Here is an 18574-nt window from a genome sequence, read left to right as displayed (position 1 = left end):
TACATAACTTTTCATTCAGTTCCCAAAGAAGAAAACTTTCATCATAAAAACCCAAGATTCAAAGTGATCTGCTTTTCCTCAAAGATAAAATCACAATAGCATTAACTCTGAGTAAATGTGGTAGAGTCACCTTTGCATTAATCTGTCATATTTTTGTTACATTAATACAACGCAAATGGCTTCTGCCCATAGTTTCCCCTACACAGAAATAAATTATTTAACCATGATGTTGACTCTCTCAAGGAAGCATTTTAACACTTTATTTCTTACACTAAACTGAATGAAGTAAAAAATTTGCTAGCATATTAACACTACACATTGTCAAGCAACTACCATAATTAGTAATCACGGTGTCATCTAAACTGTACAAATGAAACATGTTTCTATTGATTACTACCATATTCTTCGATACAACAAATATTTCACTAGTCTAATTAAATTCTAAACACTGTTTTAAAGATCTTCTTTAGTATTAGTTTTTTGATTATTAAAACCAAAATGTCCATATGTATTTTGCAAGACAGCTTAATGAACTAAATTGCAACTACCTGAAAGAGTACTGGTCTTTTTCCTTGGGTCTCTCTGTCACCTGTAAAAAAGGACGCATTCAATTACTCATCAATGATTTTCCTAAACATAGAAAAAAATAAGACACGCCTGAGTACAGGAGTTTTGTGTTATATGATGTTGTGACTGTTTTGATGCAGCTCTCCAGTGTATTCTATCCTATGCAAACCTCTTCATCTCCGTATAATTAAGCAAAACTATATGCCGTTGAACCTGTTTGCTGTATTCACCCCACGGTTTCCTTCTACAATTGGTACCGCCGAGACTTCCCTCTATTACCACATTAATGATTCATTGATGCCTCAACAAATCTCTCCTTTTAGTCAAGTTATGCTATGCAGTTCGATTCAGTACCTTCTCATCAGATTCTTGACCTACATATCTAATCTTCAGCATTCCTCTGTAGCACCACAATTCAAAAGTTTCTATTTTCTTCTTGTCTAAACTCCTTCTTGTCCACATATCACTTCCATACACAGCTGAACACCAGACAAATGTAACAAATGCCTTCAGAGAAGACTTGCAAACATTTAAATTGTATTAGACTTTCTTAGATTTTCTTGCGATAGCCATTTCTTTATACTTTGACCATCATCAATTATTTTGCTATCTATTACTTTTAGTGTCTCATTTTCTAATTCCCTCAGCATTACATATTTTAAACTGACTACATTTCATTACCAATTCTTTATTTTAATTCATACTCATCTTATAACATCTTTTCAAGATGTTATCCATTCCAATAAACAGCTCTTCGAAGTCCTTTGCCGTCCGACAGAATTACACTGTTACTGGCAAACCTAAACATTTTGATTACTTCTCCATGAACTTTAATTCCCTTCCAAAATTTTTCTTTGGTTTCCTTTAATGATTGCTCAATGTATATACTGAATAACATCAGAGATAGGCTATATCTTTATGTCACTCCCTTCTTAACCTCTGCTTCCGTTTCATGCAATTCAACTCCGTTAACTCTAACCTGATATCTGTATAAGTTGCAAACAATCTTTTGCTCCCTGTATTTTGTTCCAGTTATCTTCATAATTTCAAAGAGTGTATTCCAATCAAAATTTTTCTCTAAAGCTACCAATGCTATAAATGTAAGTTTGCCTTTTTTCAACTTATCTCAACAGGGTCAGTATTGCCTCACATGTTTCTACATTTCTCTGGAACCCAAACTCCTCTCTCCTGAGACTGTCTTTGCCCAGTTTTTTTCCAGTCTTCTGTAAAAAATTGATTCTCCTGTAAATAATTCGTGTCAGTATTTTACTACCATGGCTTATTAAATTGATAGTTCGGTAAGATTCATATCTGTCAGCACGCACACGCACGCACGCACGCACAGACACACACACACACACACACACACACACACACACACACACACACACACACACACACACACACACACACACAGAGAGAGAGAGAGAGAGAGAGAGAGAGAGAGAGAGAGAGAGAGAGAGCTACTGGCATCTCAGTGCACTGTTCATTGTGTGTGAGTTCTGCATGTATGAATGTGTATGTGTGTTTTTTCAACTGATGTAGGACATTGTCTGACAGCTAAAAACTACCCAACAGTTTACATTTAACTGTGTCTGTCTGTAGTTAATCACCTCCCATATGTGGTGTGTAGCAATCTATTCTAATTAATATTGATATTCCATCTTGGATTTTCTAATAATTACTCATAATAACAGTAATAGTAGTAGTTTCTGTAACTTCCGTCATGTCAATTACTTGTGTAATTTTCAAAACACCGAATAAGCTCAGTTACTCTTTAAGTCCTGGTAAACAAATTTTGCATCTTTCCTCCAATCACTCTCCCCACCCCACCCCACCCCCTCCCTCTCTCTCTCTCTCTCTCTCTCTCTCTCTCTCTCTCTCTCTCTCTCAACTATTATTCCATGTTTTTCCCAATGTATTTTCTACATAAAGCCAATTCCCTGGTACTATAAACAACATAGGTTTGGTAAACTCACTGCTTACATTTTAATGCATTGTTGCCTTCATTTTCTTGAAAGCAAGTACAACTATATAGCTGTTCTTGAATCTGACTGAAGTTCCCAACTTTTTAGTTTCTACAATTTTTTAACCATGTTTTCACTTGTAAGGTGCATGCACAGAGGACACAACTCCATCATGTAAACTCATAATTGGCTGGCACACATAAAAGGGACCTTTAACAGGACACATCTGCATACTTAACCAGTCAAAGACACCCATGGTGAAACACAGAATAAAGAAGTGACTCACAACAATCAAATGTGGGATTTTAAAGTTTAAAAAAAAATTATCAAATAAAACAGATATTTTGCAACATCAACATGCGCTCTGCTACCACAGTTAATCAAAGAGAAGATCCAACAGAGAGCAGCACGCTTTGTCACAGGATCATTTAGTAATTGCAAAAGCGTTACAGAGATGATAGATAGAATCCAGTGTAAGACTCTGCAAGAGAGATGCTCAATAGCTCGGTACGGGCTTTTGTTGAAGTTTCGAGAACATACTCTACTGTATCTTCCTTTGTCGTCGGCGTTGTCGTTGTTGCCATGAGGCACCGTTATAACAAGTGGAAAGGTGTGTCGATCTTAGAGCATGAGATATGGTAACCTTAAGTCATTAACAACACACAACGGTCACGGAAGCACCTGATTTCAGAATAGCTGCATTAGTTAGGATCTACGAGCTACCCCCTCTTGACCAGGTCCCCAAAACTTAACTCATAACGATATCCTTTCGAAGCAAATTGTCATAAAGATCGTCTATAAAGGCTTCGTACAACGATAAGAAATGTTACAGTTTACGGAATAATAACTGATACGACCAAACTGTCTTGTTTCTTCTGTTTTATTTAACGTAACTTAGTTCACAGTTTTATTTCGCATTCACCACTCATTCACACTCTGATGTGGAGTATATGTGAGTGCCTGAACCCTAACTCCCAAGTTCCATCGAAACCCTTTGATGAACAGTTTTGGTTGCTCGACACCAACAGTCAATGATAATGATACAGTATTTTGTAATTGACTCTTCTAGTTTAGCCACCGCCTCCACGAATGTTTGTTAGGCATAAGACAATTACACACTTTTCTCTCCAATCCGCAATTATTAAGAGTTCATGTAGAAGTTAACGTTTTTCTCCTTTTCATAAATTGGAGCCCACTCTCCGCGATATAATTAAAAAAACGGTCTAAATAACGCGTCCCTCGTGAGATGCGTATAGATTTATCCCGGAATTGACCACCCTGTAGGTGTACTCGATTTAATGACCACACTTCGCTATCCGCAATTTCATGTAACTAAATGTCCTCTTGTTACTCTGATTGTATACCGTAGCTATTTAAAACTCGCCCCTATATTTTTTCACTATGCACAATTAGCACTTCTTTACTTGTTTATTTCTAAGAGTAAACGAAAAAAAAATGACGCCGTATCATCGGCTTTGGCGATATAAAGCAAAACAGCTCAATATGCCCAATTTTACCTCTTCTTATAGGATCAGCTACCTTACTCATTAATTTACTACATATTATTTCCAATAACACTAAACAGGTATCGCCGTTATATTTTAATTGCATTCAAAAGTATGTCATTATTATGACCAACCAAATCATAACAAATCGCACGGCGTGCGTTTTTAACAATAGCTTTACACTCGCCCAGCCTTTATTCATGCAATATTATATGTAAATATACAGACAGGACCAAAAGATCGATCTCTCTACCGTAACCAATAGAGGCAAATACGCTATTCAAGTTCAGTTACATCTATCTTGACTCGTATTGTTACAATACCTTCACCGAGGAGTCAAGCAGTATATTGCTCCCTGCTACATGTATCTCGCAAAGGAACCATGAGGATAAAATCAGAGATTAGAGCCCACACAGAGGCATACCGACAATCTTTCTTTCCACGAACAATACGAGACTGGAATAGAAGGGAGCACCAATAGAGGTACTCAAGGTACCTTCCACCACAGACTGTCAGGTGGCTTGCGGAGTGTAGATGTAGATGTAGATGTAGATGTAGATGTAGTAGCTCACGTTATCTGACCTCATCAGTTGCAGTGTCAGAGAGAGCATCTGTCATAACACCCCTGTTAGAGAACAAGTGTCCTAGTACCCCTGTTCACTAAAAAGGGAAGTAAGGAAGATGACAGTGCATGTAAAATTCAAGTGTAGTAGCTCCATTGGTATAATTAAAAATAGTGATGAAAGATTTCCAGCTGTGAGAAATTAAGTATTTACTGTGGATCACCTGTAATATTATTACAAAACTGACTGAAAAAATATATCAGAAAGAAGAAAACACATAACTTAAACTGCATGTGTAGCATCCACATCATTAGCGATGATTAAGTTATGCTCTGTGCAAAATTCTACCAGGCGTATTCCTCTTTCGTTTCTTATGCCCAATCTATATTCACCTAATACGTTTCCTTCTCTCCCTTTTCCTACTATCGAATTCCAATCACCCATGACTACTAAATTTTCATCTCCCTTCAGTACCTGAATAATTTCTTTTATCTCATCATACATTTCTTCAATTTCTTCGTCATCTGCAGAGCTAGTTGGCATATAAACTTGTACTACTGTAGTAGGCGTGGGCTTCGTGTCTATTTTCGCCACAATAATGCGTTCACTATGCTGTTTGTAGTAGCTCACTTTATTTTTTTATTTATTTAAATGTCAAGTTCCGTAGGACCAAATTGAGGAGCAAATCTCCAAGGTCATGGAACGTGTCAGTATATGAACTTACAACATAAAAAGTAATAACAGATAAAAATAAATGTTCATGAACCTGAAAAAAAATCAGTCCATAAGTTTAAGCAAGCGCTATTAGCAATACAATGAGAATCATCTTAATTTTTCAAGGAACTCCTCGATAGAATAGAAGGAGTGACCCATGAGGAAACTCTTCAGTTTCGATTTGAAAGCGCATGGATTACTGCTAAGATTTTTGAATTTGAGTGGCAGCTTATTGAAAATGGATGCAGCAGTATACTGGACACCTTTTTGCACAAGAGTTAAGGAAGTCCGATCCAAATGGAGGTTTGATTTCTGCCAAGTATTAACCGAGTGAAAGCTGCCTATTTTTGGAAATAAACTAATATTGGTAACAAGAAACGACAATAAGGAATATACATATTGAGAGGCCAATGTCAAAATACCCAGACTCGTGAAAAGAGGTCGACAAGAGGTTCGTGAACTCACACCACTTATTGCCCGAACCGCCCGTTTCTGAGCCAAAAATATCCTTCTGGAATGGGAAGAGCTACCCCAAAACATAATACCATACGACATAAGTGAATGAAAATAAGCAAAGTAGACTAATTTACGTGTCGAAATGTCACTCACTTTCGATACCGTTCAAATAGTGAAAATGGCAGTGTTAAGTCTTTGAACAAGATCCTGAACGTGGGCTTTCCACGACAGCTTACTATCTATCTGAACACCTAGGAATTTGAACTGTTCAGTTTCACTAATCATATGCCCGTTATGTGACATTAAAACGTCAGGTTTTGTTGAATTGTGTGTTAGGAACTGTAAAAACTGAGTCTTACTGTGATTTAACGTTAGTTTATTTTCTACAAGCCATGAACTGAGGTCATGTACTGCTCTACTTGAAACCGCGTCAATGTTGCACACAACATCCTTTACTACCAAGCTAGTGTCATCAGCAAACAGAAATATTTTAGAGTTACCCATAATACTAGAGGGCATATAATTTATATAGATAAGGAACAGGAGCGGCCCCAACACTGATCCCTGGGGCACCCCCCACTTGACAGTACCCCACTCAGATCCCACATCACAGCCGTTATCAACATTGTGAATAATGACCTTTTGCTGCCTGTTGCTAAAGTAAGAGGTGAACCAATTGTGAGCTACTCCCCTTATTCCGTAATGGTCCAACTTCTGGAGCAATATTGTGTGATGAACACAGTCAAATGCCTTTGTTAAATCAAAAAACACGCCAAGCTTTCGAAACTTTTTGTTTAGCCCATCCAAACCTCACAGAGAAAAGAGAATATAGCATTTTCAGTTGTCAAACGACTTCTAAAGCCGAATTGTACATTTGATAGCAAATCGTGTGATATAAAATGATCAATTAATCTTACATACACAGCCTTTTCGATAACTTTTTAAAACACTGATGGCAACTCACCTGCACTCCTATTTTTTTATTCATTATTAAACCTACTCCTGCATTAGCCCTATCTGATTTTGTGTTTATAACACTGTATTCACTTGACCAAAAGTCTTGTTCCTCCTGCCTCTGAACTTCACTGGTTCCCACTATATCTATCTTTAACCTATCCATTTCCCTTTTTAAATTTTCTAACCTACCGCCCGATTAAGGGATCTGACATTCCACACTCCGATCAGTAGAACACCAGCTTTCTATCTCCTGATAAAGGCGTTGTTTGTATTGTATGAAGCTTGAAACTGTGATAATTATACTGCATAAATCTAATCTCAGCCAAAATATCTGATTTTGTTGGAAATGCAGTGACAAAGGTTTAGGCATACAAATGTGCACTGCAGACTGTGTAATCTAAGTTATTACAAAGCTATTATATGAAACTGACAATTTAAAAATAAAAACATTATATATCCATTGCTGCTGGAAGAAAATCAACAACTGCTGCTGGAAGAAAATCAACAACCTGAACAGAAAACACTCTACACACATTCTACATTCTGAACAAACTCTCGAAAGTGAAAAATGTAAGAAGCGAATGAAAACACTATAAAATGGCATTTGGAGTGTGAATGAAACACTAGACTTTGGTTGGTGTGCTAGAATTGTTCCATCTACGAAATAATACAACCAGCTAAAGTGGAAATGTGTCCAGTGCATGGAGGATAAAGGTGGCAGACAATCACTTGCGGATAGTAAAATACGAACAAATATATCTATAAGGATAAAGATGCCATATGATCATTTGCGGATAATACAATAAGAACAAATATATCTATAAGCACAGAATTTCACCATCCAATGAGATGGCCAATAGAGCTATTACAGAAATTGTGTAAAACTGCAAATTCACAGACTTTGAACTATAAGTGCTCATAAATAAAGTGCATAATCATAAATTCTAATCCAGCTCTTGGAATATAAATGCAACAGCTGCCCCATGCAGCAGCAATTGCAACAGCAGTTCCAGTAGCAGTTTCAACAACAGCAGCAGCAAACCTGAGATCCTCTGACAGAAAATTCAGCTTTTGAAGGATCAACAGCAGATCCAGGGTACTTATCCAATACAGGCAGTGGTCACTCCCCAGGCAGAGAGCTGTCGACCTGCATTTCTACCTTTTAATGATGCCAAACAAACTGGGACTTTTATTTACAGTGACTTTTGAGTCTCTAATGATACTCTTCAAAGCTTGCTTTTTCTTTCTTCAAGTTCACTGGAGATATCTTTCTTAGTAAAGAAATTGGCCCCCACCCACACCCAGTTACACTCACATGTGAGGAAATGTGCATGTTGCCTTTAAATTACTATTCACAAATATTCCACGTGGTAGGATCGCAACTCAAATTTCATCAATATTACAAGCATTCTGGTGACTCATATCACTCCTGGATAACCATTTTACAAGGATTGAGTTGCCGATACAATTTCACTTGTGCGAACACAGCATGCAAAACCTCTAATTCAAGACACAGTGGTCAATTGGTTCTTGATCTGGAGGTACACACAGTTGCCCTCAAACTGGAAACCATTCTTTGCACAATATTTTTAAAATAGTGCATTCTTTTTCAAAATCATGCAGGCAGAAAATGAGCATCTCATGGCAGGATCACAATCAGCAAGTCCCAACTGTCGCTTAACGCTTTGAGGGGGATGGGGGAAGGCGCTCGAGGGGGAGCAGGGTGGTAATGCTCATAAGCCATTTCCTAAATGACAGCATCATGATGTGTTGAGATGGTTTCTGAACAGCCAATCACACCCCATCAGCGTGGGCAACGGCAGTCTGCCTCACAGCACAGACACAAGCGGACTACTCCACACCACTGTGTGCACTGCACCCATTATATAAACAGGGTTGCCACATGCTTCCCCGAGTGAAATTCCCTGATATTTCTCTGATTTCCAGACAAGTTTTAGCATTTTTCCCTGATAAATTTTTAGAGCTCAAGGGAAAGTTAGGACATAAGTTGACAATCTGTCTTTACACCTACATTACAAGAAACAAAAGTGCAAACAAGGAAATATTTAAAAAAAAGCTTGCAAGCAGATGGTGTTTCCTGATATGAGCAAAAATCTTAAGTACTAACATCAACATCTTTTGTAATGAACTGTTTTTAGATGAAGAAAGTAAGCAAAATGGTATATGTGTTTCATTAACAACATTGATGTCATTTTATTTCAATGAAACAAAACACATTTGGTGCCAAAATATGCATTTCCTTGAAGTCACAAGACAGATTTAAAATACCTTCATTGATTTCAGAAATAATCTCAGAAAAAAGGTGGTGTCTCGAAAGAAGCGTATAAGGCGGGAAGAATTGTGTAAACCAACACTGTAGGTGACTGACAATAAAACGTTGGTTCTATTATGTTAGTTACTGTCAATCATTACCCACTCTGTTATATCTTTAATTTACAAGTATTGTGTGATTTTTCTTTCACGAAATATACGAGTACATAGCATAGAAACTGCCAGCGACTGACACAATTTTCTTCTTCTTCTTCTTAATATCCATACTTTCTATATAAATTACTTTTGAAATGCCAAAATGTACTAGAACAAATAAAATGTTGATAAAATGCCACATTATACAATGTACTTGTGATGAGTCAGCCACAATTCCCAAAATCCATTGCCCATTGCCTCTGGTCGGCTGAGGAACACCACAGTCCTGGGTCCACGGATAAACCATGATAATCTGCTGTATTACGCCACACACAAACAGACTCCGACTGCGGGCAGATCAGTGAGACTTGATCCAACATGCAGGGCCTGCACATTAGTGGAAACCGAATTGCTTCAGATCAGCAGGCCCAATCCACTACAGATACCTGCAGAAACGGCCCGCAGTTTTGGTCCATCACAGAAATCCACTCATATGGCCTGCTATTCATGAGCCACAGACAGCATGTTGATAAAATGATACCACATTGATCAATCCATGCAACAGATAACTCATTCAAATATCCTGGGAATCAATAATAATGAGGACAGGTAGCAACTCACTGTAAAGATGAATGCTGGACCGCAGGAAGACACATAGGAAAAACAATCACACTCTCAAAACTAAATTTTCAGCCATAACTTTTGTGTAAAATTGAGAGCACACACACATTCACACAATCACTCGGACCAAACTCATGCACACAAGACTGCTGTCTCTGGCCGCTGCGTCTACAGTCTTTGAGAATAAGATCCAGACAAACCACTTCTTAGGCCTACCTGCCTCTCATCGGCAGGTGCTAGGCTAGAGGCAAGAAGCAGTGGCAGCACTGACCACAAGCTGACGGCAGTGATAGGAAGGGCAGAAGCAGTAGGAATGAGGGAGAAGGGAAGCGATGTACATACTCTACTGCACCCAGCCAGCGATGATGCATGACACCTCAATAAACAAACCATCTACTGAGAAAGAAATGTGAATTTTCCAGTTTTTTTTTTTTTTCTTTTTCTTCAAATTTCCCTGATCTTTCCCCGATTTCCCTGATGAGTTTGAAATTCCCTGATATTCCATGGTTTCCAGAACCTGTATCACATGACAAATAATGATATTTTTTTGTTGTCGATAGTCACTCAGCCGAAAACATATTCGGTCCATATCCTTATTCATTGTTTGGATTCTCAGTCATTGATGCAGTTCAGGTCATTGGTGACACACTACCTTCAAGGAAAATCAATAACCTTTGTGCAGCTTTTGCAACTATATTCAAACCTGCCCTGGAGGTGCAACACAGTTTTTCACACATGCAACTCCTTAAGATGACTACCAGTTTTCAGAAGATCAAATTAACACATTGGAGCCAACGGATGTAATAGACACGTTCACTATGTTTTAGCCATAAAATCCGATGGACGTATGTCCGACTTATTTATTTGTGATTCAAACGTGTGTTTTATAAGTGGCGAGACAAATTGTTTGGCTTGTCTTAAGTGCATTGTTGATGGCTAGAGTGCGCCAGTCCTTCATGAATGGTACCAATGTTACATGAACTGCACGCACACACGGAATACTGTTTTTTCTATGTTAGCTGCAGTGTTGTGCTACTATGTGCATCCTTCCCATGTGCAACAACATATAAATAGTGAATATGGTTAAGAGACATCATCTGTCAAACTTAGAGATCGGAGAACTCTTGAACAATCGCTCAGAACTTGATGATCTTTCAGACGACATCGGAGATTTTTCAGAAGATGACGATGACTCACATGAGGGGGAGAATGAAACCTGTGCTGCTGATAGAAATGCACAAGTTTCTATTAGTCAGGTTTGTCATTCAGTTCAACAGCCTGTCCTTCATAATGAATGGTGTCATTTTGATGCACTCCCTGAATTACCTCTGTTTGAAGAAATGAGTGGAATTCAGGTTCCTGTCAATACAATATCAACAGAACTAGACTGTTTGTTGCTATTTTTTGATCACAGCATGTTTCTAAAAATAAAGTCAGAGACAAATATATATGCTACTGATACTATTTCTGAACTTCGGTGTCAGAACAGAATCAAACCAAAATCTTTATGGAATAAATGGAGAGCAGTGAGGATACATGAAGTATATCAATTTTTTGCAATTATTTTGCACGTATGTGTTGTAAATAACCATAAACTTAGGGATTATTGGTCTGAAGACCCTGTGCTTCTTCATCATTTGCTTCTCAGCTAATGTCACGAGACAGATTTTTTGCCATATTCAGGATGCTGAATGTGAACAATAAAGCACTATGGATACCTCAACAAGAACCAGACCATGACCTTCTGCATAAAATAAGACCTGTTCAGGACTTTTTCACAGAAAGATGCAGAAAAGTCTTTCATCCATCACTATGAAGCAATACGTCCTTTTTGAGGAAGAATTGTATTCCGTGTTTATATGAAAGACAAACCAGAGAAAAATAAGATATGTTGTAAGTGATGCTCAAATAGGTTACATATGCAGTACTGAAGTTTATATTGGAGGAAAAGAAAATGTTGATAATTCTGTCAAATCCCTGCTGCAGAGGCTATGTTCCTCTTAATTGGGAAAAGGACATGTGGTATCCATGGACAGATTTTATACAAGTCCTGCAGTCTTTGAAGAATTATGGGAAAGAAATACATTGGGAGATGGAACTGTGATGAAGAACAGGAAAGGTTTGTCCAATAAATCAAAAACTAAAGAAAGGAGAAATGACATTTTGTCATAAAGAACACCTTTTGTGCTTGAAATGGAAAGACAAACATGATGTAAACGTTGTCAACAGAGCGTAAGATGACTGCTTCGCATGTCGATGTAAAATCCAGGAGTGGATATGTTGAGGTAGTAAAGCCAGACATTTCACAAGTCTACAACTTGTCTAAAACAGGTGTTGACAGAGTAGATCAGCCGATGAGTTACTATCCATTCCAGCGAAAGATTTTAAAATGGTGGAAAAAGATTTTCTTCATATTTTTATGAGGGCGGTTGTGAATGTCAACATTATTCACAACAGCAAAATATCAAAAAAGTATGCATTAGCAGATTTTTACTCACAACATCAAAATATCAAAAAAGTCTGCATTAGCAGATTTTATCTGTGAATTAGAAAAGCAATTGGTTCAAAAAGGAAGAGCAGAACTAAATAAAGACATGCGTTCAGCATCAGGAGTTGCAAGTGCAAACAGACTCACAGCATGTCATTTTCCTGAGAAACTGCCACCAGCAGAAAAGAAAACAAACTCAGTTAGAAGATGCAAGGTCTATTGGGAACAAGAGAAAGCTGCAGGAAAGGTAGTGAGGAAAGAGGCCAGATACTACTGTAGATCATGTAACACAGGCCTTTGTGTTCCCGAGTGTTTTGAAAGATTTCATACCTGAGTGAAGATCTCTAATTTGTAAAAAACAGAGAAAAACATTTCACAATAAAACACTTTACCTATAAATGAAGCACTTAGTATTTCCTGCGGACAAGTTATTTTAAATCAATAGTCTACCATTCCCTATTACTTATGAAAATTTTGTCCACTTCGGGGGAAAATAAAAATGCTGAAAAACAGTATCTACAAATCGCTGTATAATTTATTTGTGCTAAACATATATATCTTCATAAAGAGGAACAATGGAAGATTAAGCTGATATACTGCCTAAACAGGTAAGTGGATTAGTAAATTTATTAAAAAATTGTAAATCGTAGCAAGTTTCCTCAGGATCTGTGTATTAATTGGATTGCCAGCCCGTTAGGCTTCAATGTGTTAAGGTATTTTTCATGACTTTTCCTTCACATCTTTAGCTAAATTCATGACCTCTCGTAAATGTTAATCATACGGCGACATAAAAGCCACTTTAAATGAAAGTTGAAAGTATTAATTCTTGTTGTTGTTGTTGTTGTTGTTGTTGTGGTCTTCAGTCCTGAGACTGGTTTGATGCAGCTCTCCATGCTACTCTATCCTGTGCAAGCTTTTTCATCTCCCAGTACCTACTGCAACCTACATCCTTCTGAATCTGCTTAGTGTATTCATCTCTTGGTCTCCCTCTACGATTTTTACCCTCCACGCTGCCCTCCAATACTAAATTGGTGATCCCTTGATGCCTCAGAACATGTCCTACCAACCGATCCCTTCTTCTGGTCAAGTTGTGCCACAAACTTCTCTTCTCCCCAATCCTATTCAATACTTCCTCATTAGTTATGTGACCTACCCATCTAATCTTCAGCATTCTTCTGTAGAACCACATTTCGAAAGCTTCTATTCTCTTCTTGTCCAAACTATTTATCGTCCATGTTTCACTTCCATACATGGCTACACTCCATACGAATACTTTCAGAAATGACTTCCTGACACTTAAATCAATACTGGATGTTAACAAATTTCTCTTCTTCAGAAACGCTTTCCTTGCCGTTGCCAGCCTACATTTTATATCCTCTCTACTTCGACCATCATCAGTTATTTTGCTCCCCAAATAGCAAAACTCCTTTACTACTTTAAGTGCCTCATTTCCTAATCTAATTCCCTCAGCATCACCCGACTTAATTAGATTACATTCCATTATCCTTGTTTTGCTTTTGTTGATGTTCATCTTATATCCTCCTTTCAAGACACTGTCCATTCCATTCAACTGCTCTTCCAAGTCCTTTGCTGTCTCTGACAGAATTACAATGTCATCGGCGAACCTCAAAGTTTTTATTTCTTCTCCATGAATTTTAATACCTACTCCAAATTTTTCTTTTGTTTCCTTTACTGCTTGCTCAATATACAGATTGAACAACATCGGGGAGAGGCTACAACCCTGTCTCACTCCTTTCCCAACCACTGCTTCCCTTTCATGGCCCTCGACTCTTATAACTGCCATCTGGTTTCTGTACAAATTGTAAATAGCCTTTCGCTCCCTGTATTTTACCCCTGCCACCTTTAGAATTTGAAAGAGAGTATTCCAGTCAACATTGTCAAAAGCTTTCTCTAAGTCTACAAATGCTAGAAACATAGGTTTGCCTTTCCTTAATCTTTCTTCTAAGATAAATCGTAAGGTCAGTATTGCCTCACGTGTTCCAGTGTTTCTACGGAATCCAAACTGATCTTCCCCGAGGTTGGCTTCTACTAGTTTTTCCATTCGTCTGTAAAGAATTCGTGTTAGTATTTTGCAGCTTAATTCTTATATCATTTAAACTGTATGTCACCATGAAAAATGTAACTATGCAAGATTTTCAGTATACCACTCATGAAATCCTAAAATCCTATAGAAACATATAACTTTCTCTCAGGATGGGGTATGGCTATTTTCAGATACATTTATTATTATATCAATTACAATACATACTGTTTTAACATAGTAATGTAGCTAAGGAATTATTGTTCTCCTTAAGACAATATAACAATTGTGAAAGAACAAGACTTTTGTTTCACAGTATAAGATTCGCCACTTAATTTCTTAGGTAAACTTGAAATTTCAACATCTAAAATTTTTAAAGAAACACCTTTCCAAGAAAAGATGCAGTTTAAAGAGGTTGAAATAGAAGAAGGAGGGAACGCAATTAAAGGAACAACTGTTCTAATTGATACTCCCCAGCAACGTAATACACGACAGCACAGTCTTCGGCAGAGCTACAGCTTACATATAATTTTGACCAGGAGTATATACCTCATACAGCTTTGTGTTAACATTCAAATTTATCCCTTTGCACCTGCCCCTCAAGGCTCCAAACCACAGTAATAGAGGTTTGCTAACGTGGCTTCCACAAGTGCAGATACAAGTCCCCTGTAGATACCAGAATTTATTTAAGAGTTTTGGTGAATCTTTATAAATAATAAATGGACTCCTGTATAAAATTATGGGGCAGTGCCAAGTAGCTAATCCCTTATAGAAACACACATGATGACACACAAAACAAATTTCATGACCACTCCTCAGTTTCATTACTTTCATGACCATCCGTTCATTTTCATTACTTTTTCAAGACTTTTGGACTGGCAGACACCCTGTGTTGTGTCCAGCCACTACTGTCTACTTACAGACGGCCATTAAGCAGGAACTTCAATCTTCTCTATAAGACTGTGGTGATCAAATCTGTTAAAACCAAAGCTTGGGCCACACTCCTGGTAGTGGTGAAGGAAGCCAATGGCTCCATCCAGCTACGTGTAGACTATATCGATAGTCAATGTCCACACACAAGTAGAAAACTATCCCATGTGTTAACCAGAGCATCTCCTCACAAAGCTTCTCATAGGCGAATATTTTACTAAGATACACATTGCTGACATGTTTTTGCAGAGCCCGCTGGATGAGGAGGTGCAAAGCATCATAGTTATCAATAATCCCTTTGGCTTATACAGATACAAACCACTTGCCTTTTGGGATCTCTTCCATTCCGGCAATCTCGCAGAGGTACCTGCAACAGAAAACCATGTCCAACCCTGCTTCTACAAAGTATCTCGATGACGTAACTGTCAAAGACTTTACATGTCAGGGTCTCCTACGCAAACTTCGCATCCTGTTCACTATATTGCATGACACAGGACTCAAGCACAAAAGACAGTTTTTTTTCTGGCACAAGTAGATAGCCTGGACACTTCCTTAATAAGAAAGGGATTCAGTCCACTGAATCCACTGAGCACAACATCACAGCTACTGACTCCCTATAAACCCCCAAAACTTAAAGCAGCAGCAGGCTTTTTTGGGAAAGATGAATTATTATTCTAAGTTCCTTCCATGAACAGCCCTTATTATGCATCCGCTAAACCAGTTGGAGAAGAAAGGCATTCAGTACAGGTAGACAATGCCCCATGAGCAGATGAAGTGTTATGCTGCAATTGGCATCTTGCCTTACTCCCTTTTTCCATCACATCCACATGCTTCCTAAAGTACATGAAGTCAACCACTTAGAATGCTTCATTGTGGCTGGCTGCTGTGTTTCCACAGAGAGAATCTGCCCTAGTGGACCAACACCTTCAGCTTATTACCTGTATCCTACACTCCTACATAAAAGACACTAACCACATCCTTGTGCAACTCTCAACAGTTTCTATTCCTTTACAATCTGGCATCCTGCTGGTCACAGTTTAATCCACCCCCTTCTACATTAACATCCCCACTGACCATGGCATTGCCACCACTGAACACTGTCTTTCCCAAAAACTGACTGGCTCCAAACTTAAAACCTCATTTCTGATCACAATGACCAACTACATCAATATTATGAAAAGGAAAATTGCCAGTCACCAGACAGCAGAGATGCTGAGTCATCAATAGGCACAACAAAAAGACTGTCACAAATAAATAAAGCTTTCAGTCAGTAAAGCCTTCATCAAAAACAGATACACACACACACACACACACACACACACACACACACACACACACACACACACACACACTCGATTGCAGTCTCAGGCAACTGAAACCACAATGGCAGTGTGGTTTCAGTTTCCTGTGACAGCAGTCATGTGTGTGAGTTGCGGTTGCGTGTGTGTGTGTGTGTGTGTGTGTGTGTGTGTGTGAGTGAGTGTGAGAGAGAGAGAGAGAGAGAGAGAGAGAGAGAGAGAGAGAGAGAGAGAATCTGTGTGTGTCGTCTATTTTTGACAAAGGCCTTACTGGCCGAAAGCTTTATTTATTTGTGACAGCCTTTTTGTTGTGCTTATCTGCGACTCGGCATCTCCGCTATATGGTGAGTGGCAACTTCCCTTTTCCTAATATTGTTACATTCCATCCCGGATTTTCCACTGTTTGACCAATTATATCCTCACTCAAAATTACTTCTCCTTTGGCATCACCTACAAGCAAATCTATAGTGCAGCAATGGGCACCCACATGGCACCATCCTATCCCAACCTATTCATGGCCCATCTAGAAGAATCCTTCCTAGCAACCCAGAATCCTGAACCCCTCAACTGGTTCAGATTCACTGATGACATCTTCCGGATCTGAGCACATTCCTTCTGGAACTAAAAACTTTCTCTCCATTCAGTTTGCCTAGCACATTCCTTCTGGAACTAAAAACTTTCTCCCCATTCAGTTTGCCTAGTCCTCTTCAGTCCAACAAGTCACCTTTATTGACTTCAACGTCCACCTCTTGGACAGTTTCATTGGTATCTCTGTCCACATCAAACCTACCAAACCCCACATATTCACTGACCAGCTACAAAGGAGCACCCCCTCATGACACAGTACTACTCAGTTGGATCATATTGTCTGACAATGTTTCTCGCCTTCTGTTCGCCACGCTATGCAGCAGTGTGCTTGACTTCGACAATTGCTTCACAGTTCACGATATCTGAATTCTTCTCACCAACATCTGCTTTTCTGAATTGTAAAGGTTGAAATACTCTCTACAGTGTATCCTTTGTTCTCATAACCTCAATGACCCCTCTGTCCTCCACCTTCACAAGTCTCTTTCTTCCATCTGCCTCTACCTGTTCCCTGTTCTCACTTCAGCTCCAAACGTGCCATCTATCCCCCAAGCATACCTGTACAGTGCTTTCCCCTTCTCTGCTTCTCTCCTCTCTCCCAAGTTCGGCCTTCTGATGTTGCACCTAGCAGCCCACCATATTGTCCCTGAAATGTTCCTGTACCCTCACACAGGTGGCACTACCGATCTGCTCCCACCCCTACTCTGCTACACCTTCCTCTCCCCACCCAACATCTTTAACCCACTACCCACTCCAACCAAGATAACTGCTCACTGTGTGTGTGTGTGTGTGTGTGTGTGTGTGTGTGTGTGTTCTACATCTTGCCATGCCCCTTAAAAGTATCCAACAGTGTACTTTTAAATCTGCCTGTTGTTGCTCAATATCTGCTCTATGTTGTGAATAGTAATTGAGACTCATTCAAACTGTAATAGCTAAGCCCAGTAATTCCAGAGCAGGGGATTACTATGGCCTCTCAAATTATGTTGCTAAATATATCAGAAGGCAAGTTGTAAACCAATCGACTAAAGATACTAACGCAATCTTAAATAGAAGGAAGCATCCAGAATGTTTGAAAATAATTGTAGTTAGACCAGTTCATAACAAATGTTATGTAACTGATCTATGTCACGTATTCCGATTAAATAAAAAACAACAGAATACGCCATGCATAAACAGATAAGCCACAATTTTGAATCTAATGATACATGTAGCTTCCCAAAGTATCGGTTCAGATACAGATTTTTTACAGTCAAAGAAGCTGAAAGCTTAATAGCAAAGACATGCAATTGTTTTGAAATTGATGAGGTAATCTGGGTCACTTTGTTGGACGTCAGGAGATCATCCGATATGGTCCTTCGCAGTATTCCTATCAGAAAACTCCACCACTACACTTTGTGTCTAATAAAATCATATCTGAGCTATAGGAAACAGTTGGTGCAGATAAATAAAAGTCAG

At 38.6% G+C, this 18574-nt stretch overlaps 1 protein-coding gene across 1 annotated transcript in view; it reads right to left on the bottom strand.

Annotated features, from left to right (window-relative positions):
- Positions 1 to 485: 485 nt before the first annotated feature.
- LOC126455434 (protein SSXA1-like) overlaps positions 486 to 18574 on the bottom strand; it is a 104397-nt gene continuing 86308 nt past the window's right edge. Inside the window, exon 4 of the mRNA XM_050091184.1 lies at positions 486 to 589. Within this exon, the coding sequence (XP_049947141.1) occupies positions 545 to 589 (45 nt within the window). The 3' untranslated portion in view covers positions 486 to 544. The remainder of the gene's footprint in view (positions 590 to 18574) is intronic.

The sequence above is a fragment of the Schistocerca serialis genome, chromosome 2, assembly GCF_023864345.2.
Source record: "Schistocerca serialis cubense isolate TAMUIC-IGC-003099 chromosome 2, iqSchSeri2.2, whole genome shotgun sequence".
In the NCBI taxonomy this organism is placed as follows: domain Eukaryota; kingdom Metazoa; phylum Arthropoda; class Insecta; order Orthoptera; family Acrididae; genus Schistocerca; species Schistocerca serialis.
Note: the sequence above shows the minus strand (reverse complement) of the source record. Positions and strands in the feature narration are given on the sequence as shown.